The sequence below is a fragment of the Desmodus rotundus genome, chromosome 12 (assembly GCF_022682495.2).
Source record: "Desmodus rotundus isolate HL8 chromosome 12, HLdesRot8A.1, whole genome shotgun sequence".
NCBI classification, from domain to species: Eukaryota; Metazoa; Chordata; class Mammalia; order Chiroptera; family Phyllostomidae; genus Desmodus; species Desmodus rotundus.
In genome coordinates, this window is record NC_071398.1 from 52,536,384 (window position 1) to 52,563,376 (window position 26,993).

Here is a 26,993-nt window from a genome sequence, read left to right on the forward strand (position 1 = left end):
TAACGCAGTTTCAGGTCTGCAGGAAAAGTTGTGGGTATAGTGGATCATCCCTAAATGTTGAATCCAATTTTGCTGCTCATGTTAAGTTTATTTTTTAAAGATTTTACTTACTTATTTTTAGAGAGAGGGAAGGGGAGGGAGAGAAACATCGATATGTCGATGTGGGTAAGAGATACATCGATCCGTTGCCTCTCACATGCCCCAAACTGAGAATCTGGCCCGCAACCCAGCCATGAGCCCTGAGTGGGAATCCAGCCGTGACCGTTTGGATCGCAAGCGGGTGCTCACTCTGCTGATCCGCACCAGCCAGGGCTCATGTGAAGTTTTTTATATCTCTACAGGGTTTTGGGGGGTTTTCAGGAAACAAGGTTGCAGGTTTGATCCCTGGTCAAGGCACATGCAGGACTCAAGCAATGGCTCTGACTGGGCGTCCGCCTGCCAGCCAAAGGGTCGCCAGTTCCATTCCCAGTCAGAGCACATGCCTGGGTTTGAGGCAGGAGATACTCAGGAGGAAACTCCAGAGCTAAGATAAAGGACATCGACACAGGACAGAGATCTGTTCTAAGACCAGTTGCTCCTGCTTTCCGGAAAAGCGCTGAATCATGGTGAATCCTAACCTCACCTGTGCAGAAGATGCTACGTGACCCCTGCTCCATTGTAATATTATAATAAATCAGCATTTTGGGACCCCCTTCTGTGGTGGTCAGTCAAGGGAGATCATGGGAGACCACATGTGCAGTAGCTTTAAAGTAACATAATTGCTTGTACATGGGCAGTAAAACCCTGCCAAAACTAACCAGGAAATACTGCCCTATAGCATAGAATCCCTCCAGCCCCTGAGATCAACCTCTGCTTGGAGTCAGCCCGCTCCCGTGTTCTGTGGAGTGTACTATTGCTTAATAAATCTGCGCTCTGTCTGTCTGCTATAAGCTCCTGTGTTCAGTTGAATTCTTTGTCTGTGATCACCAAGAACCTGGTTACCTGTGCCCACCTGTGACGGGTTGTGGGCCAGGTCCGCAGTTGGAAGCATGTGAGAGGCAAATGGTAGATGTTCCAAATAAAAAATAAATCAATAAATTTAAAAAATTAAAACAAAACACAATTTCCACGTGGATCTGTATGTATTAATGTACCTTATTCTTTTCCATCAATTTGTCTAGTCACAGGGCATCACTCCACTGTTTTACTTACTGTAGCTTCATAATACAATACAACTTTTAATTCTTCCTTATTTTAACAAGTGAACTTAAGTTGAGCTTGTTTTACTTTAAATTTTTTTGCTGAGCCCTGGCCAATGTGGCTCAGTTGGTTGGAGCATTGTCCTGTAAGGTAGGATAGATAGCAAACCAAGGAAAGGAGGAGGAGGGAGACTTGTCTCACCCAGGACTCAGCTGTCCGGACCCTGGTCTGATAACAGTGCCAGGTGTTCGGAACATCGCAAGAAACACCATGGAAGCACAGGAGGAGGGAAGCCTTGAAATTCTATGTACCATTCCCACTGTCTGGGAAAGACAGCCTTTGAAACTGTTGTTAATCCCAAGGTCCGGTTGGTAGGTGGGAGGGGGTCCACAGCACACAAAACAACTTTGGTTACGTGACTACCTCTGGTCACTGTCTGTTTTACGAGGGAGTCCCTAATGTTTACAGAAGGAGTCCGTAAATAACTGGGTGACTGCCCCAGCTTTAACTGGCTCCTGGCCCGTATCTGTTTTAAAACAAGATGAACAAAGGGGGTTTGGAGTGAGATAAGGATTCGGGCTATCAGTCCCCCACACGTACCTAAGTTTGGGTAGTCACGTCCCCCGTGGAAGCTGGCACCACCTTTACCCCCCAATCAATGTTACTTCTTCACCCCCATCCTGCCAACTACATAAGTCCTCAGGATCAAGGACCTGAGGCTCTTGCCACCCTTGGCCTTGCCTGTTGCCGCCCTTACCTTGCCCTGCCTGGATCTATGCCTTTCATGCCCCCTCAGCAAGAATGCCCCCTGTCATTCTTTTCCGAGATAACGTATCACTAGTAAACCCTGCGAGTTTCTCCCATAGACTGAAAGGTTGTAGCTCGAGCTGCAGTCAGGGCACGTGCCTAGGTTGCAGGTTCGGTCCCCAGTGGGGACACACATGAGAGGCAACCCTTCGGTGTCTCTCTCTCACATTGATGTTTCTCTCCCTCTCTCTCTCTCCCTCCCTTCCCTTCTCTCTGAAATCAATAAGCATGTCCTCAGGTGAGGCTTAAAAATTTTTTGGCTGATATTTTAATCTAGATCATATTACATTTATAGGTAACTGTGGGAAATTTAGATCATTATATATTTTTCTATCTAAGAACATGCTGTTACTTCCCTGTTGCTCAAGTGTCTTTTTGAAAAAAAGATTTTATTTATTTTTAGAGAGAGGGGATGGGAGGGGCGGGGGGAGAGAGAGAGAGAGAGAGATCTATTAGTTGCATCTCTCACACCCCCAACTGGGGACCGAACCCTCAACCCAGGCACATGCCCAGACCGGTAGTCAAGCCGGTGACCTTTAGGTGTGCGGCATGGTGCCCAAGTCACAGAGACACCCAGTTCAGGTGTCTTTGCTGGGTAGCATGTTATGAATTGGTTCATATGGATCTTGCACTTTCTTGTTAAGTTTATTCCCAGGCATTTTACCTGTTTTGTTGCTATTGGGTCTTTTTAAAAATTATATGTTTAATTTACTCTTGTATATATAAAGGATATTTAATTATGCGTGTAATTTCTCCCACACATTAGTTAATTCCATTATTTGTAGTAATGTAAAAGTTTATTCTAATGAGTTTCAAGGTAAGTAAGCTCTATCATGTAATAATAATCATCACATTATTTTAGTTATATATAACTTAAAAATAGCTAAAGCTTGACAGAAAACATGAAGAAGTAAGATAATGTGAAGAGTTAGAAAAATTGTATTTGTTAGTTGCAAGTTCGTTAGTGACTAAATAAAGTAGTAACGGCATTCTTAGCATTTTCAACGAGCTGGGGCCTAGATGCACGGGGCTCCAGTGCTCCGGAATCAGAAGTGTCCTGTAAGTGAGGGTGTGCCCCTTGCAGGTAATCTAAGGAACTTACAAGATGGCACATGTCCACATTTTCAACAGGGAAATTTTAGGTGGTGAATTCTGGGAACTAAAAGACTAAGATTATTGATTCTAGTTACAGTGCAGAACAGCTATCGACAGCTATTAACGAGAATGAAAAGAAGCAGCGACCCTCGGATGTGTGCTGTGGCGTATCACAGTGTGGTTCCATCTCCTAAGGTGACCTTTTTGCCTCCTGACTTTTTAGGGTGTCTTCTCAGCCTAGGACACTCGCCAATCTTTGCAAGATGGCGAGCTTTTGTCGTTGTCGTTGTTCTTTAGGCCTCAGTCTGCATGCTGTCTGTGCGAAGAGAGAGGCGTTGTTTCAGATCTAGGGAGCAAAGTGCCGTGCAGCTTCCATCCTGGTGGACTCTTCATTGAGTTCCATGCAGAGCAGGGCTTCTCATTCTCAGCACTGCTAAGCAGGATAGACAGCAGACCAAGGCAGGGAGGGGGATGGGGACACGCCCCACCCAGTAATTCAGCAGTCCTGAGTGGGGTCAGGTAAGATTTTCAGAGATCACAAGAGAGACCAGCAGCTGGAGGGGAGCCTTTGAAAGTCTGTGTACCATTTTCTCTATCTGGGCAATGAAGCCTTTGAAAATGTATGTTAATCCCAAGGTCGGGAGAAGGGCGAGGAGGGGAAGCCTGGAGGCTTGCTGCAAGCAAAAGCCCTGAAACCCCAGCAGGAGGGGCACTCAGACTAGCTGGGCGCAAGAGCACAGGTTCCTGTCAAGTGCATTTCACAAATGACCCTGCTACCTCACTGTCACTGTGCTTGTTGTCCCTTGCCTGAATCCACTCTTTCGAGCAGGACAAGAACAGAGGAGGGGAAGCCCCCAGCTCCCCTAACTTGGGTGTTCCAGGTCATGGTACTGCAGACCTTTTGGCCACAAAAGTCTTTCTCCAATGCAGAAAGAGGTTTTCCTGCATTGTAGGTGCTAATCAGCATCCATGACCTCTATTCTCTGCTGCCCAGTAACACCCTCCCTCACCTCCGCCCTCATGACAATCTGAAATGTGTCCCTGCTTTACCTAATGTCCCCCTGGGGGCAAAACTGAAGCAGGGTGCAGCCAAGAGGAGGGCCCCAAATAGGGATTTGTAATGGGGTCCAGAACTCAAGGTGTCCAGGAAATATTAGAAAAATATATATAGGATGTCCTCACTCCCACAAGTCTGAACTGGGGGAAGGGACACATGGAGCAGGGCCATTCAGAGCTGTTTTGTACAGCAACAGCTGTGTAGCTAGCCTCTGGCATGTTCATTTAACATATCTATAACCTTTAACTGGTTTCATAGATATGTTAAGTAGCTGTGGCTGTGCTTTGAGTCAGGGAGCTGGGAGTGACTTCCACCCAAGATGTAACTAGAAGGCAACTCCCCATGGTTACAGACCCTGCGTGAGAGCTTGGAGATGATTGGCTCCATGCCATGGGGCCACACCTACCCAGACTTACTATGGCAGCCCAGTAAAGCTGGAAGGATAGGGAACGCTGGCAGGTGTAACTGATTGTAGGAGGAGTTGGAAATGGGGCTGCAGGGGAAGACTGGTGCTGGGATTTGAACCCAGGCGCAGCAGCCATACCTGGGAGAGGACTACGTGGTCTTGAACGAGAAGGGAGTGAACCACACGGCTTTGGCAGAGTGGGGATCCCGTGGTGGTGACACTGCTGATGGTACCAGGAGCCTGAATCACAGACTTCTACTTCTTTTCCTGAGATACGGTACCCTGGACTGGGCAGAGGGAGAAGGAAGGACTGTGTGCATCTGGGGGTATCCTAAAGGACTTTAGCATTGTAATGAAGACATTAAGTCATTACTCTAAGTCTGTATAACTTTTAAATAAATAATTCGTTTTCTTTTCACCAGTCTCTGGCATTGAGAGACGTCTTTCCTCTGGCGGCGGGCAAGGCGAACCTAGTAGATGTATGGGAAGGATCCCCGGAGAAAAAGGGGGGATCCTTTCCGTAATAGTATATTGTCCACCCCCCTCAGGTCTGTTCTGTAACATTTCTAGTTACCCTCTGTTCCTGATTTCTAGATTATTAGCAATGAGAGCAAGTAACATACCTTATATAATTTCATTCAATGGAAATTTGTTGGAACTTGCTTTGTAGCATAATATGGTTAATTTTTTTCAATTTGTGTTATTTTATTTTTGCTCTTTCAAGTCTGAAGCTGTGACCATGGGCATTTAGAGTTATACAAATGACACTTAAAAGAAAAAAAATACCAAGACACCCAAGTGAGATGCTTGGCAGAGGCAAACCACATTAAGGCATGTTGGTAGGGGCAGGGCTGGGAGCCGGGGGTCAGGGGCTGGGTGGCTCCTCATAGGCTCCTAGCTGAGAGTCAGCTTCATCCACCCCAAGACCCAGATAAGGAGCACCGATCCCGCCAGCAGGGGCCAAACACCTGGTAGCCCTGATCCCAGGTGCACCTCTGGCAGGAGGAGGCGGCAGCAGTGGCTGTGAGAGGCTGTGCCAAGACTGTAGACCCTCAGGCCCTGACTGTGGCCCTCAGCCCTGCAGGGCTGAGAGCAGAGCCAGAAGTCAGGCCTGAACTGTCTCCTGCAGCCACTACCCCCCACCACCTCCCTGTCACAGTCCCTCTGACTGTGTTTCCAAGGGGAGCAAATTTCCCCATCGTGAGTCAGGCCTGTGCGATCTTCAGTACAGTCCAGCTGGAATGCCTGACAGCCCGAAGTGAGACCCCATCGTCCGCCCCTGTCACCTTGGGGGCAGTGCTGGGTTTACTGCTTGGGACCAGATGTGCCTGCACATTTCCATCACTGGAAATAAGGGCACAAACCCCTGCCGTTCTCTGTGTCCTGGCATCTCTGTCTTGGGAGCAAAGGACACAAACGGTGGCTCCATCCAGAGAGGGGAGGGCTTCCCAACTCTAACAAGCCCAGCAGTAGCAGCCTCCCAGTTCAAAAGAAACTGGCTCCCGTCCTCCTCCCTCCTGGTCTCTGGGACTGGACTAGTGTGATGCTGGAAGTGAAGGAGCCCCTGGCTACCAGGAGGACAAAACACAGGCCCAGGCAGACGGAGCAGAAGGACAGCCGAAGCTGTGCGCCTGGTGCTGCTGCCTGGCTGCCTGGCAGCCGGGCCTTTGGGCCTGGACTGTGTGCCGGAGCCACAGGCCAGTCATCCTCTTGAACCATCTCGCTGATGTTTCCAGGCCTGTGGCTGCAGGCGTTTCTGCCTCGTAGATTTGAGACCATGCAGGTAAAACACGCAGCACACGCTGCTCAGTAACCTGGAAAGGATGATTCTTCTTGGTCAGCCAAGGCCGTGAGCAGAGACCTGAGGACTTGGCTGCTGTCTGGTCAAGCACCAACCACAGGGAGGCCGGCACATCACGGCGGCTAGACGGTCACAGGAAGGATGCCTGTGCCCATCCCCAACACCACTGTGCTGGGAATGTGTGGTAGGAGTCAGAGACCCTCACCCGGCCCCAGAGCAACCGCATCTGGACTTTGTTGTGGACTCTGCCTGCTGCCCTTGTCTCCCCGTTCGAGTCACTGCCCAGGCCAGAGACGGCTGCCCTAGCCCTGGGACAGAGGGTCAGTTGGTATGTCCCAGAGAGGCTCAGAGGGTTCTAACGAGCCACCTGGCTGAGGACCTCGGGCCTGGGTGACACTGTGGCCCAACACAGTGACGCACGAGCCACCAGTGAACACAGTTCACGGGACGTGCGCTGGCTTCTGCTGGACACGGTCAGGCTGGAGATGGGAGGGTGGCTGTTGCCGTCAGTGAGTGTGAGTCCAGCTGTCACTGCAGAACTTAACTTGTCACCTTGGAGGCTGTCTCCTTGGACCGTCAGGCTGTACACGGCATACTCTGTAGACAGACACGCGGTGCTCCGCCCTCGGGATCAGAGGCAGGTTGGGCTCTGCCGCGGTCCGGCCGCAGCAGAGTCCAGGGGGTCCCGAAGGTGCTATGAGGCGTCGGCGATGGGAGACAGATGACATCACGCCTCAGAGGACAGTGAAGCTCTGTTCCGTTTATTGCAAGCACAAATGGATTTTTATATTTTCCTTTTTGGCATAGATTAACATTTGCAAGTGCATAACATGATCAGTTAAGCAAAAACATCAATACAAAGGTAACCAGGAAAAGTACGAAAGTTTCCATGGATATAATTATATTAAACAAAGATTGTTTTGACCAAAGTTTCCATAGATTCAGTTATAGTGAACAAAGATTATTTTAACCAGGAGAGTCATAAATCAGACGATTAGACATTTTCAGAAATTGTTCATAGGGCAAAAGTATACAGTAGATTGAACAGAGGCAATAAGGCTTTTGTGATATCTAACTTAGCTATCTATCTTTTCTGTCTAAAATGTTTCTCTGTGTACTATAAACTTTAACTTCATAGTAACTGTTTCTGTATACCTAATAGCTAACCAGCTTTTCTTATTTCTATGGCTGTCTAATTGATATATATTCTTATTTAAGGTAAAGGAGGGGCTGTTACTCTAACGACTTTTAGACATTCAGGGGCTATTTCATTAGAGGGGATTATTTCTTACTCAGGTTTATAAACACATTGTTTAAACAATTTTGGGTATGATTCAGTAGTCTGGGGAGAACTAGTTGTCCCTTCAGAAGTTCCCTCAAGGTTCGAGCCTCTTTCTCCTCATGGGAATCAAGGTTCAAAGAAAGACCATGAATAATATCAGCAAGGAAGTTACTAAGAGCAATCCCAGGAAAATTACCGCCCCCCTTTGTATGCCACGTTCTCCTCCAGAAAGATGGATTCCTTGAATTCCTTCTTTCCATGTCCAGACCTTGTCAGACAACATGGTTGGAAGAGGACGTGGCAGGGCTTGTCCACCCAACACCACCCGGAGAGCAGATGAGGAGCCCCCGAGGCACCCACCTAGAAGGACCATCGTGTCCATTAAACGACCACCTTCTGGGTCGGGTCCTGTGAGGTGTTCAAGGCAAGGCTGACGGGAAGCTCAGCTTCCACCTTGGCCCCCCGCTCCACAAAGAGGCAACGTTTGGTGATTCCGGACCATCCCCTCCCAGAACTGACCTGAGGAGACTTTCCCTGGGTTGGGATCTGGTCCACATATTCCCAGTCCCAGCACCAGACAGTGGGTTCTGGGACCCCTGCAGTTATGTGCTCCACACTTACGGTGGCGGGCGATGCTGGGAGTGTTTTCTATTTTCAGCAGAGAATGTGGTCTAATTTTGCGAGAGGCCATTTCCTCCTGCTCCATACAGGGCAGCCTTGTGAGCACATTTCTGATGTACTCTGGCGATCCCTTAGGGCTACTCTGCTCAGGGCCCAACGCCAGCCTGTGGACACCAGCAGGACCCAGTCTGCAGCAGGTGCCCCTTCGACTGGTTGGTGCACGTTCCAAGTAAGAGTCTGCTCTGATTGGCCAGTGTCTGTGCCCGCCAGCTGGGGCAAGTATACATGGACCACACCACCCAGGGGCCCCTCCTGCCCCCCACCCTGTCGGTCCAGCCCTGAAGTGAGCACAGCGATGATGCCCGTGCGCTGGCTGATGGTGAGCGTGCTGTGCTGAGGCACCGTGATGTGAGCCGTGGCTGCATTGTAGGTGTTCTCGTCGTCGGCTGTGTCCATTGCTGTGACTTGCATCCTGGTGGTGCCTGCAGGGAAACGCGGAGGGGAGTTGATATCCCAACAACTAACAACCAGCATGGCAACAAAACTAGCACAGAAGTCTAAAGGGCAGCGTGCTCCCGTTTGGGTCTGCTCACTGTGCGGACGATAGTACTGCCTGTGAAGTGGCACCGCACACAGTCCGCCACATTACTGCAGCAATTCCATGGTTATTTGTTCACTCATTTGGAAAGCTTTAGGGCTTCTTCTGACATGGCTGTAGCTGTGGGAACACTGTCCCTCATTAACATGAAACTATCAGGGACCTGAGGGAAGGGCATGTGGCCGTCCCAGGTCTCATCCCTCCACCTGCCCCACTGCTTCCAGGCCCTCATCACTCTTTCCCTGACACTGTCAGGGGTGTCCTGTCTGGACACTGGCCTCACAAGCCAGAGGGGAGAGCTGGGTGGGGGGAGTGAGTCCTGGTCATTCACACCAAGACTTTGGAGTTTGGTCCACTAATGGCCCTGAGTGGCCGTGCCCCTCGTGTGGTCATCAGGAGACGGGTGGTGCTGGCTGGTGAGCAGGGTTTGCTGTGGAGACAAAGCCGCCACGATGACAGAAGAGGGAGGAAAAGGGGGAGAAAACAGCAGTGGCTGCCACTGTCAGGCGAGGGGGACCGGAGATCAGCCCATCGGAATGTCCCATCATGCGGAATTTTCAGTGTCGTTCACTTTTCAGCTGCTGCTGTCTACTCTGAGCTCAGAAGCTGGCCCACCATGTAATCTTCCCACCCAGCGAGGCCCAGAAGTTGTCCATGGGCACAGAGCTTGTCTATAACTCACACAGCTCAGATTCGCGCCCAGCCCTGCCTACCTCCACCCTCTTAACCTTCGTGTGCAGCCCCTGGAACGTGAAAGGGGCTTAAAACTGTGTCATGAGTAAATTCACAAGACAAGTGGCTGTCTGAAGTATTTGGAAAGTGAGGCAGTCACCCCTGGTTCTAGAACCCCCTGAAGCCACACAGGAGACACTTGCAACAGCATAGATTGCTTCTCCCCGCCCAGGAATGTGGTCACCTGCAGCCACCGACTTTCCCTTCTTATAACAAACACCAAGAGGAGGTTTGTCAGCCTTGGCCAGATGCTCAGTTGGTGGGAGCATCGTCCCGTAACTGAAAGGTTGAGGGTTCGATTCCAGTCAGGCCAGTGACCCCCTCACCTGCCCAGCTATGGTCCCCAAGCCAGCCCGCAGCTCCCTTACCTGGGTGGCAGACAATCAGAACATAAACCAGGTGGGACTGGCCATAGCTGTGGTGGCCACTGTAGTGAAGATTCAAGTGTGTGATGGAGGCGGGTGGCCATGCTGTCTTGTCGCCTCAGCAACTGATGTTTTTGCCCAAGGACTATTGACCTGTCCCATCCAGGTCCATCACAGTGTCAGGTGGAGGAGTTGGGAAGCCAGTGGGTGCAGCTGGATGGGCCTTGGAGGCACACCAGGTATTATAGGGACAGGACAGTGAACCCTTCAGCTGCTTGTCAAGGACAAGAGATGCAGAATCCAGCGGATGTCTGGCTGCACTCACTCCTCGGAGCCTCCTCTTCAGAACAAGGATGGTGGCTGCCACACTGATGGGTGGACGGGAGGGGAGTGTAAACACCCAGCTCCCTGCACAAGGTGGCCTGAGACCGTGTGAACTACTCGAGCAAGACTGAAACAAAAGGGCCTGTTTATGACTTAGCTTTGAGAGCCACACACCATTTTCACAGCGCAGATCTGCCCGGTGTAAAGGAGGGACTGTACAAGGGCAGGGTGACAGCATGTGGATTTGGGGGACACCTTGGAGGCTGGCAGCTACACTAGGAATGTGGCTTGCTGCTGAAGGGGAGGGAGAGCTCCAGGGTCTGTCCTGGTGGGGTGGTGGTGACCATCACCTGGCAGTCTGTGGTTCTCCTCCCCAGAGCCCATGCTGAAAGCCACAGAATATTGAGTTTATGGTATTCTCTCTGGGCTGCGCTGGTGGGAGGAGAAACAGGGAAGGGAAACAAAACCCAAGAAATACACCTTCCTTTAAAAAAAGCACAAAAGAAAATAATAGTGGATATTTACTACTGAAATCCACAGTTTGTGTAGACAATCTTCACAAGCCTGGCACCGGGAGGACAGCAAGGTCATCGTTCCAGGTCATGGGGCTTGGGTGTCCCCCTCCTGTGAACCCATCCCAGCAGGAACAGGGTGGGTCATGCTTAGGTCTTCCTCATGCAGGAGAGGGTGTGATGGGGTCCTCACTAATTGTTTGCCATCTCTCTGTATTGAACTGAGCTCTGTTTCTAAGAAAAGTGTGACCTCTGGGAGCTGCTAGCACCCTTCCTTATGCTTATGCAGATGTTTACCCTGTCCTCACCCTGAGTCTTGCTGGACTCCCACCCATTGGGACATTGGGAATTTTGTGCTCTTGGGCCATTGTGGACATTATCTAGGGATGGGTGACCAGGAATCAGCAACATTGTGCATGTCAATTATCCCATCAGACTTCACAAACAAAAGTTTAAAGATACAGTAAGTACTGTTTTCGAGATGGTGTCAGTGGTGCATGAAGCCCGGTGGGGCCCATGTACGAGGAAAGTGCATCACAGAAGCCGCTGTGTTGGGGACTTCATGAATGTCATATGCAGACGGGGTGCACCTGTCACAGGAGAAGCTCAGTTGTTCTTGCCAATGCAGTCAAGGATCACAGATCAGCGAGTGTACTAGTGGGCAAGCAGGGTTTATTAGTGATACGCTCTCATGGACAAGCACAGGTCTTGCTGAGATGGGAGTAAAAGGCAAGAGCTTGGGTGGCAAGAGCACCAGGTCCTTCATCCTGAGGACTCATGTATTCGGTGGGATGGGGGTGAGGAAGATACATATTGATGGGTAACAGCAGTGCCAGCTTCCACGGGGTACGTGACTACTCAAATGTAGGTATGTGTTGGGGTAGTTAGCTCGAATCCTTATCTCGCTTCAGACCCCAGTTGGTCATCTTGTGAAGCAGATACGTGAAAGAGTTAAAGTTGAGGCAGTTACCCAATTACCTAAGGGCTCTTTCTGTAAGCACTAGGGACCCTCTCATAAAGCAGATAGGGCCAGAGGAAAGCCATTAGCCAAATTTGTTTTATGGGTCCTTTCCTTGAGTGCTGTGGACCCCCTCCCATCTTCTAGGCCTTGGGATGAAGTTTCAAAGCCTTTCTTTCCCAGATAGTGGAAATGATACCTAGAATTTCAATGTGTTAGCATGGTGTTTCTTGTGATGCTGGAACATCTGGCAATAGAATTGGACCAGGCTCAGGACTGCTGGGGTAGTGGGTGACATGTCTTCCTTGTCCTCCCTGCCCTGGCTTACCATCTATCCCACCTAATGCACCAGTGTGGGCAGATGCTGTTCCCAGTGTCAGTACTGAACAAGGGGTGGGCAAGGATCTTGCTCCACAGGTCACTCTTGGTAGCACCTGCCTGTGTTGAGGCTCTGTGGGGTGCGCAGGGTCAGTGGGAGGGTGGTGACCCAGAGGGAAGCGCATCCCCCACCTCAGGGCCGCTGAGTCTATGTGGGGAAAGCAGTGGGATCCGCTCAAATTCAGAATTTGGCTACAGACCCCTACCCTGTCCTTATCCTCCCTTACGCAGCACTAAAGACCCGGAAGACATGGGCACTGAGGCTGTTCAGCAGGACTTGTGATCTCAGCGATCCTGTGTCAGATTCTCTGTGCTGACTCAACTTTGAATGTCAACCCGAAAGGCTGGAGTTCCCATTTCCATTGTACAGACTAGAAGCAGGCAGAGAGAAGTTAAGAATCTTGCCTTACATCAAACAGCTGGAGAAGACAGAGCTGAGACTCAAACCCAGTATGGACTGATGTGGAATCTGTATGCTGTGCACCAGGAAATGCTGACCCTGAAGGCGCAGCAAGGAATGAGGAAAACCAGGTGCCCAGACTGAGCCAGGCTCACGTCTGTGCACAAGCATACATCCCTCCCTGCTGTTCACCTCTGAGGCTCCAGAGGTTGTAGGAAACCAGGAGAAGAGCCAAGAGAAGCCAAATGAGGAGGGTAGGGAGCTGATTAGGAGAAAAGGCCCCCTTGCCAGGATTCTGGGGAATTCCCTTCCCTGGTGAGTCTGTCTCAAATCCCTCTATCTCTCTGGGCAGTAACTAAAGCAGACTGACTCCAGATTTACACATTTGCTGTTGAACTTCTATGGCTGAGAGTATGAGTTCTTTGTGGCTCTTCCCAAACCCTCTGCTTTTAGTGATGGGGGGAGTGAACGATGTGGGCTTCATATTTGTATGGAGACAAAACTTATTAAAATAGGACGTCAAAAAACCATGTAGGAGATTGGTGCTGACATCCCCGAATCACTATGGAACTGTTTGTCCATCTTCTCTCTTGTTGTGAAACTGGAGGGTTTGTTTAACCAGTTACTTCTGTACTAATTACAATGTTGGGGAGAGTAAGGGGCTGTAGACTTCCTATGGCTATTGATATGCAACTTAATGCTAATGACTCACTCACTCCACCTGCAAACATAGGGCTTCTCCCGAGTGTGTCCCCTGGTGTGTGATGAGATGTGACTTCTGTGTAAAGCCTCGCCCGCACTCCCTGCAAACATAGGGCTTCTCCCCTGAGTGTGTCCTATGGTGTGTGATGAGAGTTGACTGCTGTGTAAAGCCTCGCCCACACTCCCTGCAAACATAGGGCTTCTCCCCTGAGTGTATCCTTTGGTGTGTGATGAGACCTGACTTACCTGTAAAGCCTCGCCCACACTCCCTGCAAACATAGGGCTTCTCCCCTGAGTGTATCCTTTGGTGTGTGATGAGACCTGACTTGCCTGTAAAGCCTCGCCCACACTCCCTGCAAACATAGGGTTTCTCCCCTGAGTGTATCCTTTGGTGTGTGATGAGACCTGACTTCCAGGTAAAGCCTCGCCTGCACTCCTTACAAACATAGGGCTTCTCCCCTGAGTGTGTCCCCTGGTGTCTGATGAGATGTGACCGCTGTATAAAGCCTCGCCAGCACTCCCTGCAAACATAGGGCTTCTCCCCTGAGTGTGTCCTCTGGTGTCTGATGAGATGTGACCGCTGTGTAAAGCCTCGCCCGCATTCCCTGCAAACATAGGGCTTCTCCCCTGAGTGTGTCCTCTGGTGTATGATGAGATATGATTTCTGTGTAAAGCCTCGCCCGCATTCCCTGCAAACATAGGGCTTCTCCCCTGAGTGTGTCCTCTGGTGTATGATGAGATATGATTTCTGTGTAAAGCCTCGCCCGCATTCCCTGCAAACATAGGGCTTTTCCCCTGAGTGTGTCCTCTGGCCTCTGATGAGATGTGACCCTTCACTGAAGCCTTGCCAACACCCTTCATGCTCGATTGTTACAATTCTTGACATTCCTACTTTCAGAAACAACTTGCCTGTGTCCTCTGGTCTCTCTTTCTGGCCTCTATGGGGCTCTTCCTCCATCATTCTCTCATGCTTGCTGGAGCTCCTCATTCCTTCTTTGGAAGGTTGGAAAAAGGGTCTTGAGATTCTCTTCTGACTGATCCTTTGAAGCGAAGGGTCAGACTTTTCTTTGACCTCTTGACCTTCAGTGGTGTCATTCCAGCTGTGTGCGTGTTGCTGCTGCTGATTCTGATCCTCTGGGCAGGGTCCCTCTGCTTGGAGGTGTTTTCCTGCAGATGTTCCCAGGAGACTCTGAGAGGGGTGGCTGCGTTTCACGTGTTGGCTGAGGAACTTCTGACTGGAGAAGGCCAGAGAGCAGGAGGGACATGGGTGCACCTCTGGCTTTGGTTCCACTGAAAGAGAAAGGTTCGGTCAGGGCAGATGTTGACGAGAATGCCTGGGCTGCACGACTTGTCTCCTGGTGAGACCTGCCCCATGACTCATTCTCACTGTGGTGACAACGCAAGCTCTGTCTCTCACAAAGTGTCCACTCGCAGACTATTTTCCTTCTCATTTTATGCAGTGCACCTTCTTCAGAACTCCAGAAAGCCCACATCAAGGGTCTTTGCTCATATTGCCCAGACTGGGGATTTTCGAGGAGCACAAGAGGCCAGTTCACTCCCTGAACTGCAGTGACCTTTCCCAACTACAGGTACCCTCTAAGTCATGTTAAAGAGAAAAACCACAGGCCCCAACTAGGAATTGCTCTGTTTCAGTTTTTCAAAACTATAAAATAAAATGTCTTTCCTGCCCTTGCTCGTGTGGCTTAGTGGATTGAGTGCCTGCCTGCAAAGTAAGGACTCACAGGCTAGATTCCCAGTCAGGGCACGTGCCTGGGTTGTGGGTCAGGCCCCCAGTAGGGGTCGTGTGAGAGGCAGCCACGCATTGATGTTTCCCTCCCTTCCTCTCTAAAAATAAATAAATAAAGTCTTTTAAAAAGTCATTTCTTAAGCCTCACACCAAATACTTATGCTTCATTTCATTCAGTGTTAGCCCATTTCAAATACACTAAAAGTCCTGTTTCAAAATATTTCCAACCACACTTCTTCCACGCCTGACTCCTGTTTCTCTCTGGCCAACCGCCATGCTCTCTCACTTGGAGATGAAGTAATGTCTGAGGGGATTCCCCACTGGAGTTTATTTTCCAAAAATTAACAAAGCACAATCAGAACAGAGAACACAGCATTCTGCAGCTGACGACTGTGTGCTTTCACTCAGGAGAGTCCCCAGTGTCTCAACTCGGATCATTGGCGCTGCATTTCCAGGCTGCGGAGCATCTGTCTGATCTCCGTTCTTACCCTCTGTGCTGAGAGGAGACCTGAGTGACCCTCAGCCAATTCAACATCCCACCTCTTTCCTTCCCTGCAGTAGCTGCTCCCTCTGCGTGGGACCCTTTGCCCGCAGGTATTGTTGTAAATGTTATCTCCTGAGAGAGCCCTTCCCAGACCACCTGCCACACCGCACCTCCCCTCACACTGATCCCTAGGCTCTCGTCCTGGATTAGTTTTCTCCAAAGCACTAACCGCTGTGCCGTCTTTTGTACATGCAAACACGTGTACCTGGGCTTCCCTCCTCCACCCGTCAGCTCCTCAAGAGCAGTGATTCTCGTCCTCATGTTAATCTGTACTTCCTGGTCCCAGGACCCTGTGCGCCAGAGTAGGATCTCACCTGACAACTCACTGAAATGACAAAGGAATGTGCCCTGCCTGAAGGGTGTGCCTCGGTGGATTGGGTGTTGTCCCACAAAATGAAAGGCTACAAGTTTGATTCCCAGTCAGGGCACATGCCAGGGTTGTAGGCCAATTGGGGGTGTATGAGACCACAGATTAATGTTTCTCTTGCACAGATGTTTTTCTCTCTCCTTTCCACTCTCTGTAAAAGTAAATAAACATTTTAAAGATTTTATTTATTTATTTATTTATTTTTAGAGAAAGGGGAAGACAGAGGGAGAGAGAGGGGGAGAAACATCAATGCATGGTTGCCTCTCGTGCCCCCCCTACTGGGGGCCTGGCCCACAACCCAGGTATGTGCCCTGACTGGGAATCAAACTGGTAACCCTTTGGTTCACAGGCTGGCACTCAATCCACTGAGCAACACCAGCCAGGGCAAAAATCTTTTAAAAATAATGAATGCCTACAAACAAAAACAGTTTATTTAGAAGTATGTAAGAAAATTAAGACATAGCTATAAAAGTGTCAGAAAAAGTGCCTTGGTGAGAGAGCTTGTTAGTGCTTGAACTTCCCTTTTTTGCCTCTCAGCCTTTCATCACTGTATGCATTTGTGTATTTTGTGCATGAAATACTTTAAAAATAAAAAATATAAAAATTTCACCTAAGAGTCAAAGGCATATGAATGAACTGTGAATTTCTAAAGCATCTAATTTGAAACTTTACTGACTTTAGAGTGGATTTTACTCTACTTAGGAGTTGGATCATGAATATTTCTATGGAGAATTCTCTCTTCTCTTTCTATTTTGAAGAACAGTGGTGCCTACCTCTCCCGGCCGTGAACTCTCTCTTCCACTTGCTGCCCCACTTGCTGCCCAGCTCCTGGCCACACTCGTCCCCGTACCAGACCAGCAGCTCACAGCCGGGCCTGACGACCCGGCAGGTTCGGTAGAAAATCTGCCTGTGGTATTGAAAGGCCACCAGGTTCTGCTCTTCATCATCCCGGGCACAGTTCACATACCTGGGATTGAGGCAGATGAAGGGAAAGAAAAGCACAGTGATGAGTTCCCACTACCTGAAAAGCCCTTCCCAGATCACCTGCCACACTGCACCGTCCCCTCCAGCGAAGCAAAGTCCACGTCCAGCTCCTCACTGACTCTTCTGGCCCTCAGGCTCTGGTGTCGCTCACCACCCCTACTGCTCCCGGGGACCTTCTGTTCAACATCTGAGCATCTGTCAGCTGTCATGTGAACTCCTACCTCCAAGTCCCGCTTGCAGTGCTAATACTGCCTAATACCATTTCCTAAGACCCAGGTCTAGACTTAACCTCCACCCTGACTGGCCATAATATGCAGTGATCTCTGGCTTCTCCAAGTCTAAATCAAGTTGTCTCACACCACAGAACCTGGTGCTTGATCTAGGGCCTGCTTCTAAATTAGCTCACTAATTATTCAGTACTCGGCCCATGTCTGTTTTCTCTTGAGAGGCCTTTCTCCAACGCCCCTACACTTTATTTAGGGTACTGTTCACTTGCCTCCCCAAGGCTACTGTAGAAAATTGGAAGTCTTTTTGTCTTAGTAGAATAAAACAGAACAATAGTAGTTGGTTCCCATTCTGTTATCCCTGATAAGAGAGAGCCCCTCTCAGGAAAGGGGCCCGTGACCACTCCTCTGCAGGCCTCAGAGCCCAGCTCTAGTTAGAAGTGAGGCTGGAACGGTTTGCTGCCCTCCCAGGTTTAGGCCATCCTTGGTTTGTCTTGACACTGTGCACTTCTTGGAAATTATAGTTAAATGTTTCTAAAAGCAATTGTTTTATGTCTGTCTGAGAGAAGTCCTCCATAAGGACATGGGTTGCGTGATCTGTTTAAGTAATGTATTCCTTCATCTAAACTGGAATATAGTGAGTGCTTAATTAATGCTAATTTGATAAATTAAAGTGTAATCTGGTGTCCCTGGTGAATCTAGGCTGTTCAAGGTCCTTTCCAGTGCCCAGATTGTGTCTAGCAGAGAGCTTTACATTTTGAGGACATATGCTATACTTTTTTCCTAAACGTCCCCTGAAGTGAAAGAGCACTGTATGGAGAAAAAGAGGAAAAAAGGAATATGGGAGACCGCTGAGTGAGGCATGATGAGAGGGAAAGATATAAGGGCTTATGGGGGATGAGTCCCCTCTGGCACCCAGAGACCTGTTGACCTCACCTCATCCAGTTGGCCCAGGATTTGTCCTTTCCATCCACATACTCATAGCAGTTTCTCCCCTTGGCGATCTGTGTTTCAGAAAAGAAGTTAAACAACTTTTATTTTTTGGGTAGGGAGGTAATAGAGGAATTATTTTACTCTACTGTCATCAAGTTCTTTTAGCCTACACGGGGATTCCACTGCCAGCTGTGACCACACGATATTTTCCTTACTCATCATCTACACATCCAAGTCTGTCTGTCCAATCAGAACAGGAGCCCCACAAGGGAGGAGCCACTCCTTTGTGTCTGCACCACTTTGCTCCCACCTACTCTCTGATCCTTAAACAGGAGTTCTATGTTCATGTAAAGTCCAGTCAGTGCACACAGCTAACCATATTGTCCCTCCATGTCTAGCATGTAGGAGATGAGGTCTCTCCAGGCCTCAGAAGGAATGTGGGAAGCCAGAGGACAGTGGAAGAGGCAAATACTTCTCACCAGCCAGGAGTATCTGCTCTTGGCTGCCTCTTCATCTTCGGTGATGTGTCCTTCATAAGGGCCAAAGTGCAGACCCACTGGCAAATCAGCTGCCTCATTCCACACTCCAAGCCCAGCCTCAGGGATGCCCGATGGTCCGATTCTCAACCCAGGGGGCAGGGTGAGGGCCGAGCGGTTGGGATGCCCCTTGTTCACTGCACTGTCCTTTACAAATGTAGGGGGCCCATGCACAGCACAGCTGTCAATGAAGAAGTTCTGACACTTCTCACAATCTGGAGGCGAGAGCAACAGGGGTTAGGGAAGGTATAGTGCATGTTCCTGGACACAAAGAGCTTCAGAGAGAGTCTGGCACTGACATCACTGAGACTCAGTGCTGTACTCCAGGTCACTAGAGGAAGGGAATGATTTGGGGACCAAAGGACTGGATGAAATTACTGTATCATAACATGCTTCTTAGTGAGGGTCACTTACAGAGGAAGTCATCATCCTGGGGCTCGCTGATCTCTTGGCCCTTTCTTTCTTGTAGGCTGTACATCTTCATGTCCATTTCTTTTCTCCTGAGTTCTAAGTTGGAGAAGAGCAGGTGAGCGAGGTTGGTGGGGTGTGGAGTGTTAGTTCCCATTTTGTCATATAACACACAATGTCCTCCCATCAAATTATTACCTGTCCCTTCTACATACTCCGGTATTTTCCTACACTAACTATTGGTTCAGAAGACTAAGACTCCACACTAACTACAGATGACTGATTCAATTTTAGTTTCTAGATCTTCCCATTACCAGGTGTAACTTGCCAACCTGTAATCATTCATAAAGTATTTATGGAGTGCACATTATGTGTTAGGCCTTGAGTAAAGGCCTGGGCACCCAACACCAATAAAGTGTGGCTGCTATTATCACAGATGGATTTGTTGGACAACTTGCATGTGTCACTTGTTTTAAATGTAATTTAATGTTTTCAAACAATATACGAGCGATGTCTCCTTATCTTCACTTTACACATTAGTATTCAGGAGCTCAGAAAATTTATAGGATTTGCCCACAGCTCCAGTGCTAACTTCAGCCTCAGCTTAGCCCAGCTTAAATCCAGGCACATCCAAAGTCTGCCCCACAGACCCAGGCCATAGCTATCAGCCCTTCTGTAGGACTTAGAGGAACTCACGTTTCCAAATTATGTTCTCTTACCCGATTTTCGTCTAGTGTGCTGTCCAAAGGCACACGCTTCTCCAGGAGGGGACGCTGGATTCGGGGCCTGCTCTGAGTCACTTGCAGTCATCAAATTTGCTGTTCCTGACAATTCCTTCAAACTACATTTATTATTTAACGGCACCCTGGATGTTGCCTTCAATATAAGAGACATGTTAAAAGATATCATGTATTTAATTTTTAAGGCTTATGATACATTTTACATGCATGTCTTTAATACTCCAACCCCTGGAAATACCTAGGGAGTATGAATATTAGAGGGGATAGGGCCAATGTGTGTAATGAATCCAAGATTAGAACCCATGCTTTATGGCTCTTTTCTTTCAACTGTCTCTGTAATATTGAGAGTGAAGGATATTAGGAAGAGAATAAAGAAATAGTTGGCAGAAACAAATCTAGACAATAAATAAAATGGTGATAAAATTTGCAATACCTTAGAAAGAATATTTGTTCTTAGATTAGCTGGTTCCCACCAATTCTGTTTCAATAAGGCTGTATCAGTAGCTAGTTGTCTTCAGTTTCATGATCTATAACATGCTAATTTTCAATGTTTCAGTGAACATGCAATTAAATAACGCTTACTAAAGTGTTCTGTGAATTGTGTAATATAGTATGAATGAGAGGTTACAGTCCTGCTATCAATTTACCTCTCAGCTCTCTCCATATGTCAAATCTCACAGAAGTTACCCTCAGCATTCATTTATCTACTTCTAGTTTAATTTGTAATTGTGAAATTACTCATTCAGCAAACATTCAGAGGCCCTGATCTGGGCCTGTGACTTCTGAGAAGTCTCAGGTATGGACCAGCCTCTCAAAGAGCTCACAACGCAGAGGTAGGCAGGCTGAACAAATGATTCTAAACAGGATGAGAGTGGCTTCATTAGAATTCAGGGAAAGAAGCTGTTACTTCACCTTACAAGAAATGGCATATGAAATCAGTTCCCGATGGATGAGTTTCTATTGAAGAGTGTGTAACCTATATGAAGTCTTTAAGTCATTTTATTATTTGTTGTTTCTCAATCATCAAACCTGAAGCTTCTCGGGGGTAGGAGATACTTTCTTTGATTAGAGTGGAAGGATCTGATCCTGGGGATTTTACATCCTTCTTCATCTGGGGCCATCTACCGTGCCAACTGCCTGCACATCGTATGCTTTCCTTACTCAGAGGGTCTCAGTGCACCTCTCACTGGAGCACAGCAGAGAAGAACTGTGGTTGAAAGCATCAGTCAGATGAATGATGTAATGACACATGGATAAGACAATGTAAACATTAGAAACTATGAAAGTTTATTTTTCTAATTTTTAAAAAAGATTTTATCTTCTTGAGAGAGGGGAAAGGAGGGAGAGAGGGAGAGAAACATTGAAATATTGAAACATGTTGCCTTTCACACACACCCCAATCGGGAAACTGGTCCACAACCCAGGCATGTGCCCTGACCAGGAATCAAACCCGTGATCTTTCGCTTTGGAAGATGACACCCAACTGGTCATGCTGGCCAGGGCAAAACCATGAAAGTTGTAATGAGGAGAACCAAGATGGTGGCGTAGGTAAACACACTGCGCCTCCTCGCACAACCAGAAATGACGGAAAATCGAACAAGGAAGTCCGATACCAAGGAAATAAAAAATAAACATTCATCCACACCGGTAGGAGGGGCGGAGAGGACTCGCGTGGCCGTGGCAGGACCGAGACTGGTGGAGTGTGGGACGAACAGGGCAGGCAGTCTGACCACTAGCAGACCCTGCGGCCCCACACTCGCGCACAGATAAACCGGGACAAACAGCAGGGAGCGAAGCAGACCGTGAAACCCAGGGCTCCAGCGCGGGGAAATAAAGCCTCAAACCTCTGATTGAAAACGCCTGTGGGGGGTGGGGCAGCAGCAGGAGAGACTCCCAGCCTCATAAGAGAGGTCGTTGGAGAGACCCACAGGGGCCTAGGGCGTGCACAAGCCCACCCACTTGGGAACCAGCACCACGGGGCCCAGTTTGATTGTGGGTAGTCAAGGGAGTGGCTGAAATCCGGTGGAGAGTGGAGCGGGCGCCATTACTCCCTCTCGGCCCCTCCCCCACGTAGAGCGTCACAGCGCAGCGATCAGCCTTACCCCCACCAGCGTTACCCCGCCCCTGGTGAACACCTAAGGCTCCGCCCCTTAAAGTAACAGACGTGCCAAGAAGAAAAAAAAAAAAAGGCCCAAATGACAGAACACTTCAAAGCTCCAGAAAAAATACAACTAAGCGACAAAGAGATAGCCAACCTATCGGATGCACAGTTCAAAACACTGGTTATCAAGACGCTCACAGAATTGGTTGAATTTGTTCGAAAACTAGATGAAAAAATGAAGCCTATGCTAAGAGAAACAAAAGAAAATGTACAGGGAACCAATAGTGATGAGAAGGAAACTGGGACTCAAATCAACTGTGTGGACCAGAAGGAAGAAAGAAACATCCAACCAGAAAAGAATGAAGAAACAAGAATTCGGAAAAATGAGGAGAGGCTTAGGAACCTTCAGGACATCTTGAAATGTTCCAACATCCGAATTATAGGGGTGCCAGAAGGAGAAGAGGAAGAACAAAAAATTGAAAACTTACTTGAACAAATAATGAAGGAGAACTTTCCTCATCTGGCAAAGGAAATAGACTTCCAGGAAGTCCAGGACGCTCAGAGAGTCCCCAAGAAGCTGGACCCAAGGAGGAACACACCAAGGCACATCATAATTACATTACCCAAGATTAAAGAGAAGGAGAGAATCTTAGAAGCAGCAAGAGAAAAGGAGACAGTTACCTACAAAGGACTTCCCATAAGACTGTCAGCTGATTTCTCCAAAGAGACCTTACAGGCAAGAAGGGGCTGGCAAGAAGTATTTCAAGTCATGAAAGGCAAGGACCTACATCCAAGATTACTGTATCCAGCAAAGCTATCATTTAGAATGAAAGGGAAGATAAAGTGCTTCTCAGATAAGGTCAAGTTAAAGAAGTTCATCATCACCAAGCCCTTGTTATATGAAATGTTAAAGGGAGTTACCTAAGAAAGAGAAGATCAAAAATAGGAACAGTAAAAATGACAGCAAACTCACAGTTATTAACGACCACACCTAAAACAAAAACAAGAGCAAACTGGGCAAACAACTAGAACAGGAACAGTGCCATGGAAATGGAGATCACATGGAGGGTTATCAATGGGGGAGTGGGAGGGGGGTGGGGAAGGTGCAGAGAATAGGTAGCATGGATGATGGGTGTAAAGTAGACAGGGGGAGGGTAGGAATAGTGTAGGAAATGTAGAAGCCAAAGAACTTATAGGTATGGCCCATGGACATGAACTATAGGGGGTGAATGTGGGATGGAGGGGGTGGGCAGGATGGAGTGGAGTGAGGGGGGGGAAGTGGGACAACTGTAATAGCATAATCAATAAATATATAAAAAAACTTAAAAGAAGTTGTAATGAGTTTGTAAGTGGTTTAGAGAAGAAACTGTGGATTAGATTGCAATATCACTGATACTGTGATCTTAGACATATAGTCAAACATTTGTGTATCTCTGAAAGCTTACTTTCCTCATCGTGGATGGTGACAGATTACCTACCTCATCAGGTGGTTGTAATGTGTGAGTTTATTCACATAGAATTCTTAAAGTCTGAAACCTTGTGAAAATAAAACAACTTCTAAAGTTGTTACTATTGTTTCTGTAGTTATTAACTATTAAGATGATGATGAGCCCTGGCTGGTGTGGCTCAGTGGATCGAGCGTTGGCCTACAGACTGAAAGGTCACCAGTTCCATTCCTGGTCAGGGCACACGCCTGGGTTGCGGACCAGGTCCCCCAGTTGGGGGAGTGTGAGAGGCAACCTATTCATGTTTCTTTCGCACATGTTTCTCTCCTTTCTGCCTCCATTCCCCTCTCTAAACAAATCAATAAATAAAATCTTTAAAAAAGGATAACGTTGGACAATGTGTTGAAGAGACCAGGAAAGGAAGGCGGCAGTTCCTAGGATACTTTCTGCATTTTCCTACTCCTACCTGAATTTCTACCCATGGGGGAAATTTTCTTGTCAACAGGATTTGAGAAATACTCACCTTCTGGTGTTCACTCTGTTCCCTTCTGAAGGCCACCCAAGAAGGTTTGACTAAAAGATGATGAGAAAGTGTTTTGGTTGGTAAATGTTTCCAAAATGTGGAGATTCTTATTAGGGACACAGAATTCTGAATGTGAGTAGTCGGAGCACAATTCAAGAATGATTAGAAAATGTTTTTTGAGGTATTATAAGGCCTATGATTTTTTTGGGGCCATCAACTAATTTCATTAGAATGATAAAAAAAATAGACAAAGTGTTATCTATGCTTCATCCTATGTTCATAAAGTATCTATTACGTTTATTAAAAAATTGGCCTTTCATGGCAAAAATATAAAAAAAGTAACCGCATAGAAACTCCATTTCTTTAACATAACCCTTTCTCCTGTTTTCTTCATTCAAAGTGGCCTTGTCCAGGCTAAGGGCACCACGACCACCTTGCCTCCTTTCTCTGGTACCCTCCCACCTGGGCACATACTGGCTGTCCACATCCTTCCTTAACTTTTAGACTGTGGTCAGCATCAACAGTCTGCTGACCACAGAAACAGAATTCCAGTCAAGTTAAAGATTGCATCTTGGCATCAGCTGTGTTTCAACCCCAGACCCATGAAAGTGGACTGACCCTACCAAGCAAACACTCGTGATACTAGACAGAATGGCACCATGGCTGACATCAGGAAATGATACAGTGATCAACCCCTCCCTACCCTGGGCCTCCCCCAAACTGCCGTAATCACCATGGTTAATACCGTTTCCGTCTGTCTCCATGCAGGCCATCGGGCAGCCGGGTGTTGGAACACTCCTCACTGGCCAGACTGCCTCCCTCTCTTGCGATGACAACTATTCTGAATTAGTTATCTCTTATTCACTTGTATGTTCTTATACACTTACTGCTTATTACTGTATCTATAAATACATATGATTATGTTGCACACTTGAAAGTTTACACGAATAGCCCCTTACTGTATAATACATTGTTTTGCATCTTGCTTGTTTGCTGAACAAGCAAACCCTGTTCCCATGTTAATTGCTGAGATGCAGCCTGACCTAAAGCAGGTCCAAGTGAGGAGGGCAGCTCTGGTTCCTCCTGCCCCTCACCTTGCTGCCTTGGAGTCCATTCTTCATCAGAATCCTCAGGGTCCTGCTCCTGGAGCTTGGTGGCCTGCCTGCGGTGACACATGAAAGCTGGTCGAGGAGCCCTGAGACCTGGAAAGAGACAAGACCTTTGTCCTGAAAGCAAAGAGCCTGGAGGAGGAACAAGCTCCAGGAAGTCCGTGGTGACTGGCTCTGAGGGGATGGGAGAGTCTGCCCTGTCAGTGAGGGCCCTGCTCTGACAAGAAGGAGCAAATCCCCCCTCCACGTGCAAACGGGAGGGACCCGCAGGTGGAGGGAGCCGCCCAAGCCTGAGCCAGCGCAGCAGCCTGTCAGGTCACCAGGCTCCTCCGCCCGGTGCCTGCGCACTACCTAGGCTGAGGAGCACGTCGAAGTTCCTCTTCAGGTTCCGGTACCGGCCTTTCTCCCAGTCTCCCATCGCGGCCCACTCCTCCCCTGAGAAGTAGAGGGAAACGTCTTTCCAAGCGTCTTTGGCCTGGGGAGGAGAGTGGACGTACCAGTAACTCAGTGATGCGCACGCGCGCGCGAGGCGGGCCTGCCCTGCCCCCCGGGTGGGGCCTCGGTGGTCTTTGTGCCGCAAGCACCGAGCCCGAGTCTCTCTCGGTCGTGTTCCGGGTCCCCGAGCGGCTGTTTCTCCGGGCTGCGTCCCGGGCGCCCGCCCGCACTCTGCGCCTTCTCCCGCCTCCCTGATGCGGCCTTGCCACGCGGAGCCCCGTCTCTCCCACCAGCGCCCTGCACACGCGCAGCGACGGTCACCCCGACGGCCGGACGTCTGCAGAGCCCTGCCCCCCGCTTCCCGCCGACCCCACAGCTCACCTGAGGCTTCAGGCCCGTCCGCCCCGCTTCTCCCTCAGGGTGCTCCTGCGGGACCCCGTCAGGGTTCATAGCGTCCCAGCCCCGAGTCCGAGGCTCCTGTGGAAGGAGAAGGCGCTGAGGGCCAAGCGCCTTTCCCACGCTGGCAGGGCGCCGGGGGAGCGGACGCGGGGCGCTGCCTCCAGCAGACCGCCATCTCTCGGGCGGAGGTGCGGGCCTGCGCGCTCCGGGCTGCGGACTCTTGCAGCGCCTGGGGGAGGGGGCGGGACCTCTGAGGCCGAGATTTGGGGCCTCTAGTCCAGGGGCTTCAGGTTCCCCGCCGTTGAGTTAGTTTCCAGGACGACGGCATTCAGGGTCTCTGAATTGGGGGAAACTTGGTCTTTCCGGGCGAGCTGCAGGTAGGCTGCCCGAGCTGAGGGGAACTGGGGTTTTCAAGATGTTTGGGGGTGTAAGCGTTGGGGGTCAGGAGATGTGGGGTCCTCCGGGTTAGCGGACGCGGGCCCCTCGATGCTTAAGGGATCTGCGGCCCCGCAGGATGAGGGCATCTGGGGTCTTTTAGGCTGTACTTTGAAGGTCTCGGGCTAAGGGTCCCACCTGGGAAGGTTCCCGCTTACGGGTCAGTCTTCTGGGGGCCCTGCCGTGCTGGACACCTCCGCGGAGAGTCCTCTCTGAGCTCTTCGACTTCCCGCCCTCGGGAGGTGTGAGGGTGCGGGGGTGGGGCGAGGTTCCTGCCTACACAGCCACTTTGGAGCAAGCCGCCAATCAGTGCTGCGATCCCAGAGCCCTGCCCGCCAATGGAGTCAGAAGAAGCTGAGAGGGCGGGGCAGGGGCGGAGCCAGACTGTTATTCCAGGGTTCGAGACTGGCGGAAGGAAGGCCCGCCCCACCCCGCTGGGATTGGCTGCTCTGGGCCCGGCTAGCGCCTGTCACGCAGCCTGCAGTGAGAGGACTGTGGCTTGTCGGTTTCCGTAACTTGTTTTCCTGCGGCTGGTGAGGGACGCACCCTGCAGGAGCTGGGAGCCCCGAGCCGGGGCCGGACCTTAGGGTGGACGTGGCCCTCCTGCCGCCTGACAAAGTGTCTTTGCTCCATCAGACTGTAGTCGGGGTCCCCAACTTTCGGCTAGGCCCTTCCGTGCCTTCCCTTGTCAAACCCACTTTCAGCAAGAGCTGCTTAACCAGTGAGGATGTGGTCAAGACTGCATTGCATTCCGGGAAACTGTTAAGTCAGTAAATTCTGACCACCCAATTGGTAGACACAAAATAAGTTCCAGAGGGTTCAGACTTAAACACAACAAATGACATA

At 49.3% G+C, this 26,993-nt stretch overlaps 1 protein-coding gene across 1 annotated transcript; it reads right to left on the reverse strand.

Moving 5' to 3' along the window:
• Positions 1-7,095: 7,095 nt before the first annotated feature.
• LOC112313830 (histone-lysine N-methyltransferase PRDM7-like) lies at positions 7,096-26,365 on the reverse strand. The gene is made up of 12 exons (XM_053915657.2): positions 26,286-26,365; positions 25,695-25,790; positions 25,230-25,353; positions 24,864-24,971; positions 23,770-23,819; positions 19,680-19,836; positions 18,967-19,059; positions 18,496-18,767; positions 18,020-18,087; positions 16,649-16,842; positions 14,127-14,507; positions 7,096-8,730 (listed from the first exon to the last, which is right to left on the reverse strand). Exons 2-12 carry the CDS (start codon positions 25,761-25,763, stop codon positions 8,282-8,284), a joined length of 1,965 nt encoding a protein of 654 aa, XP_053771632.2. The 5' UTR covers positions 25,764-25,790; positions 26,286-26,365; the 3' UTR covers positions 7,096-8,281.
• Positions 26,366-26,993: the final 628 nt, after the last annotated feature.

What these genes read in the sequence shown, in the direction of transcription:
- LOC112313830 (XM_053915657.2), bottom strand. Translation starts at nt 25,763, where the DNA reads ATGAACCCTGACGGGGTCCCGCAGGAGCACCCTGAGGGAGAAGCGGGG. An exon ending in GCACACTAGACGAAAATCGG is followed by an intron (nt 19,060 to 19,679) that starts GTAAGAGAACAT and finishes TCTCCAACTTAG; the next exon opens with AACTCAGGAGAAAAGAAATG. An exon ending in AGAGCAGATACTCCTGGCTG is followed by an intron (nt 18,088 to 18,495) that starts GTGAGAAGTATT and finishes TCTGAAACACAG; the next exon opens with ATCGCCAAGGGGAGAAACTG.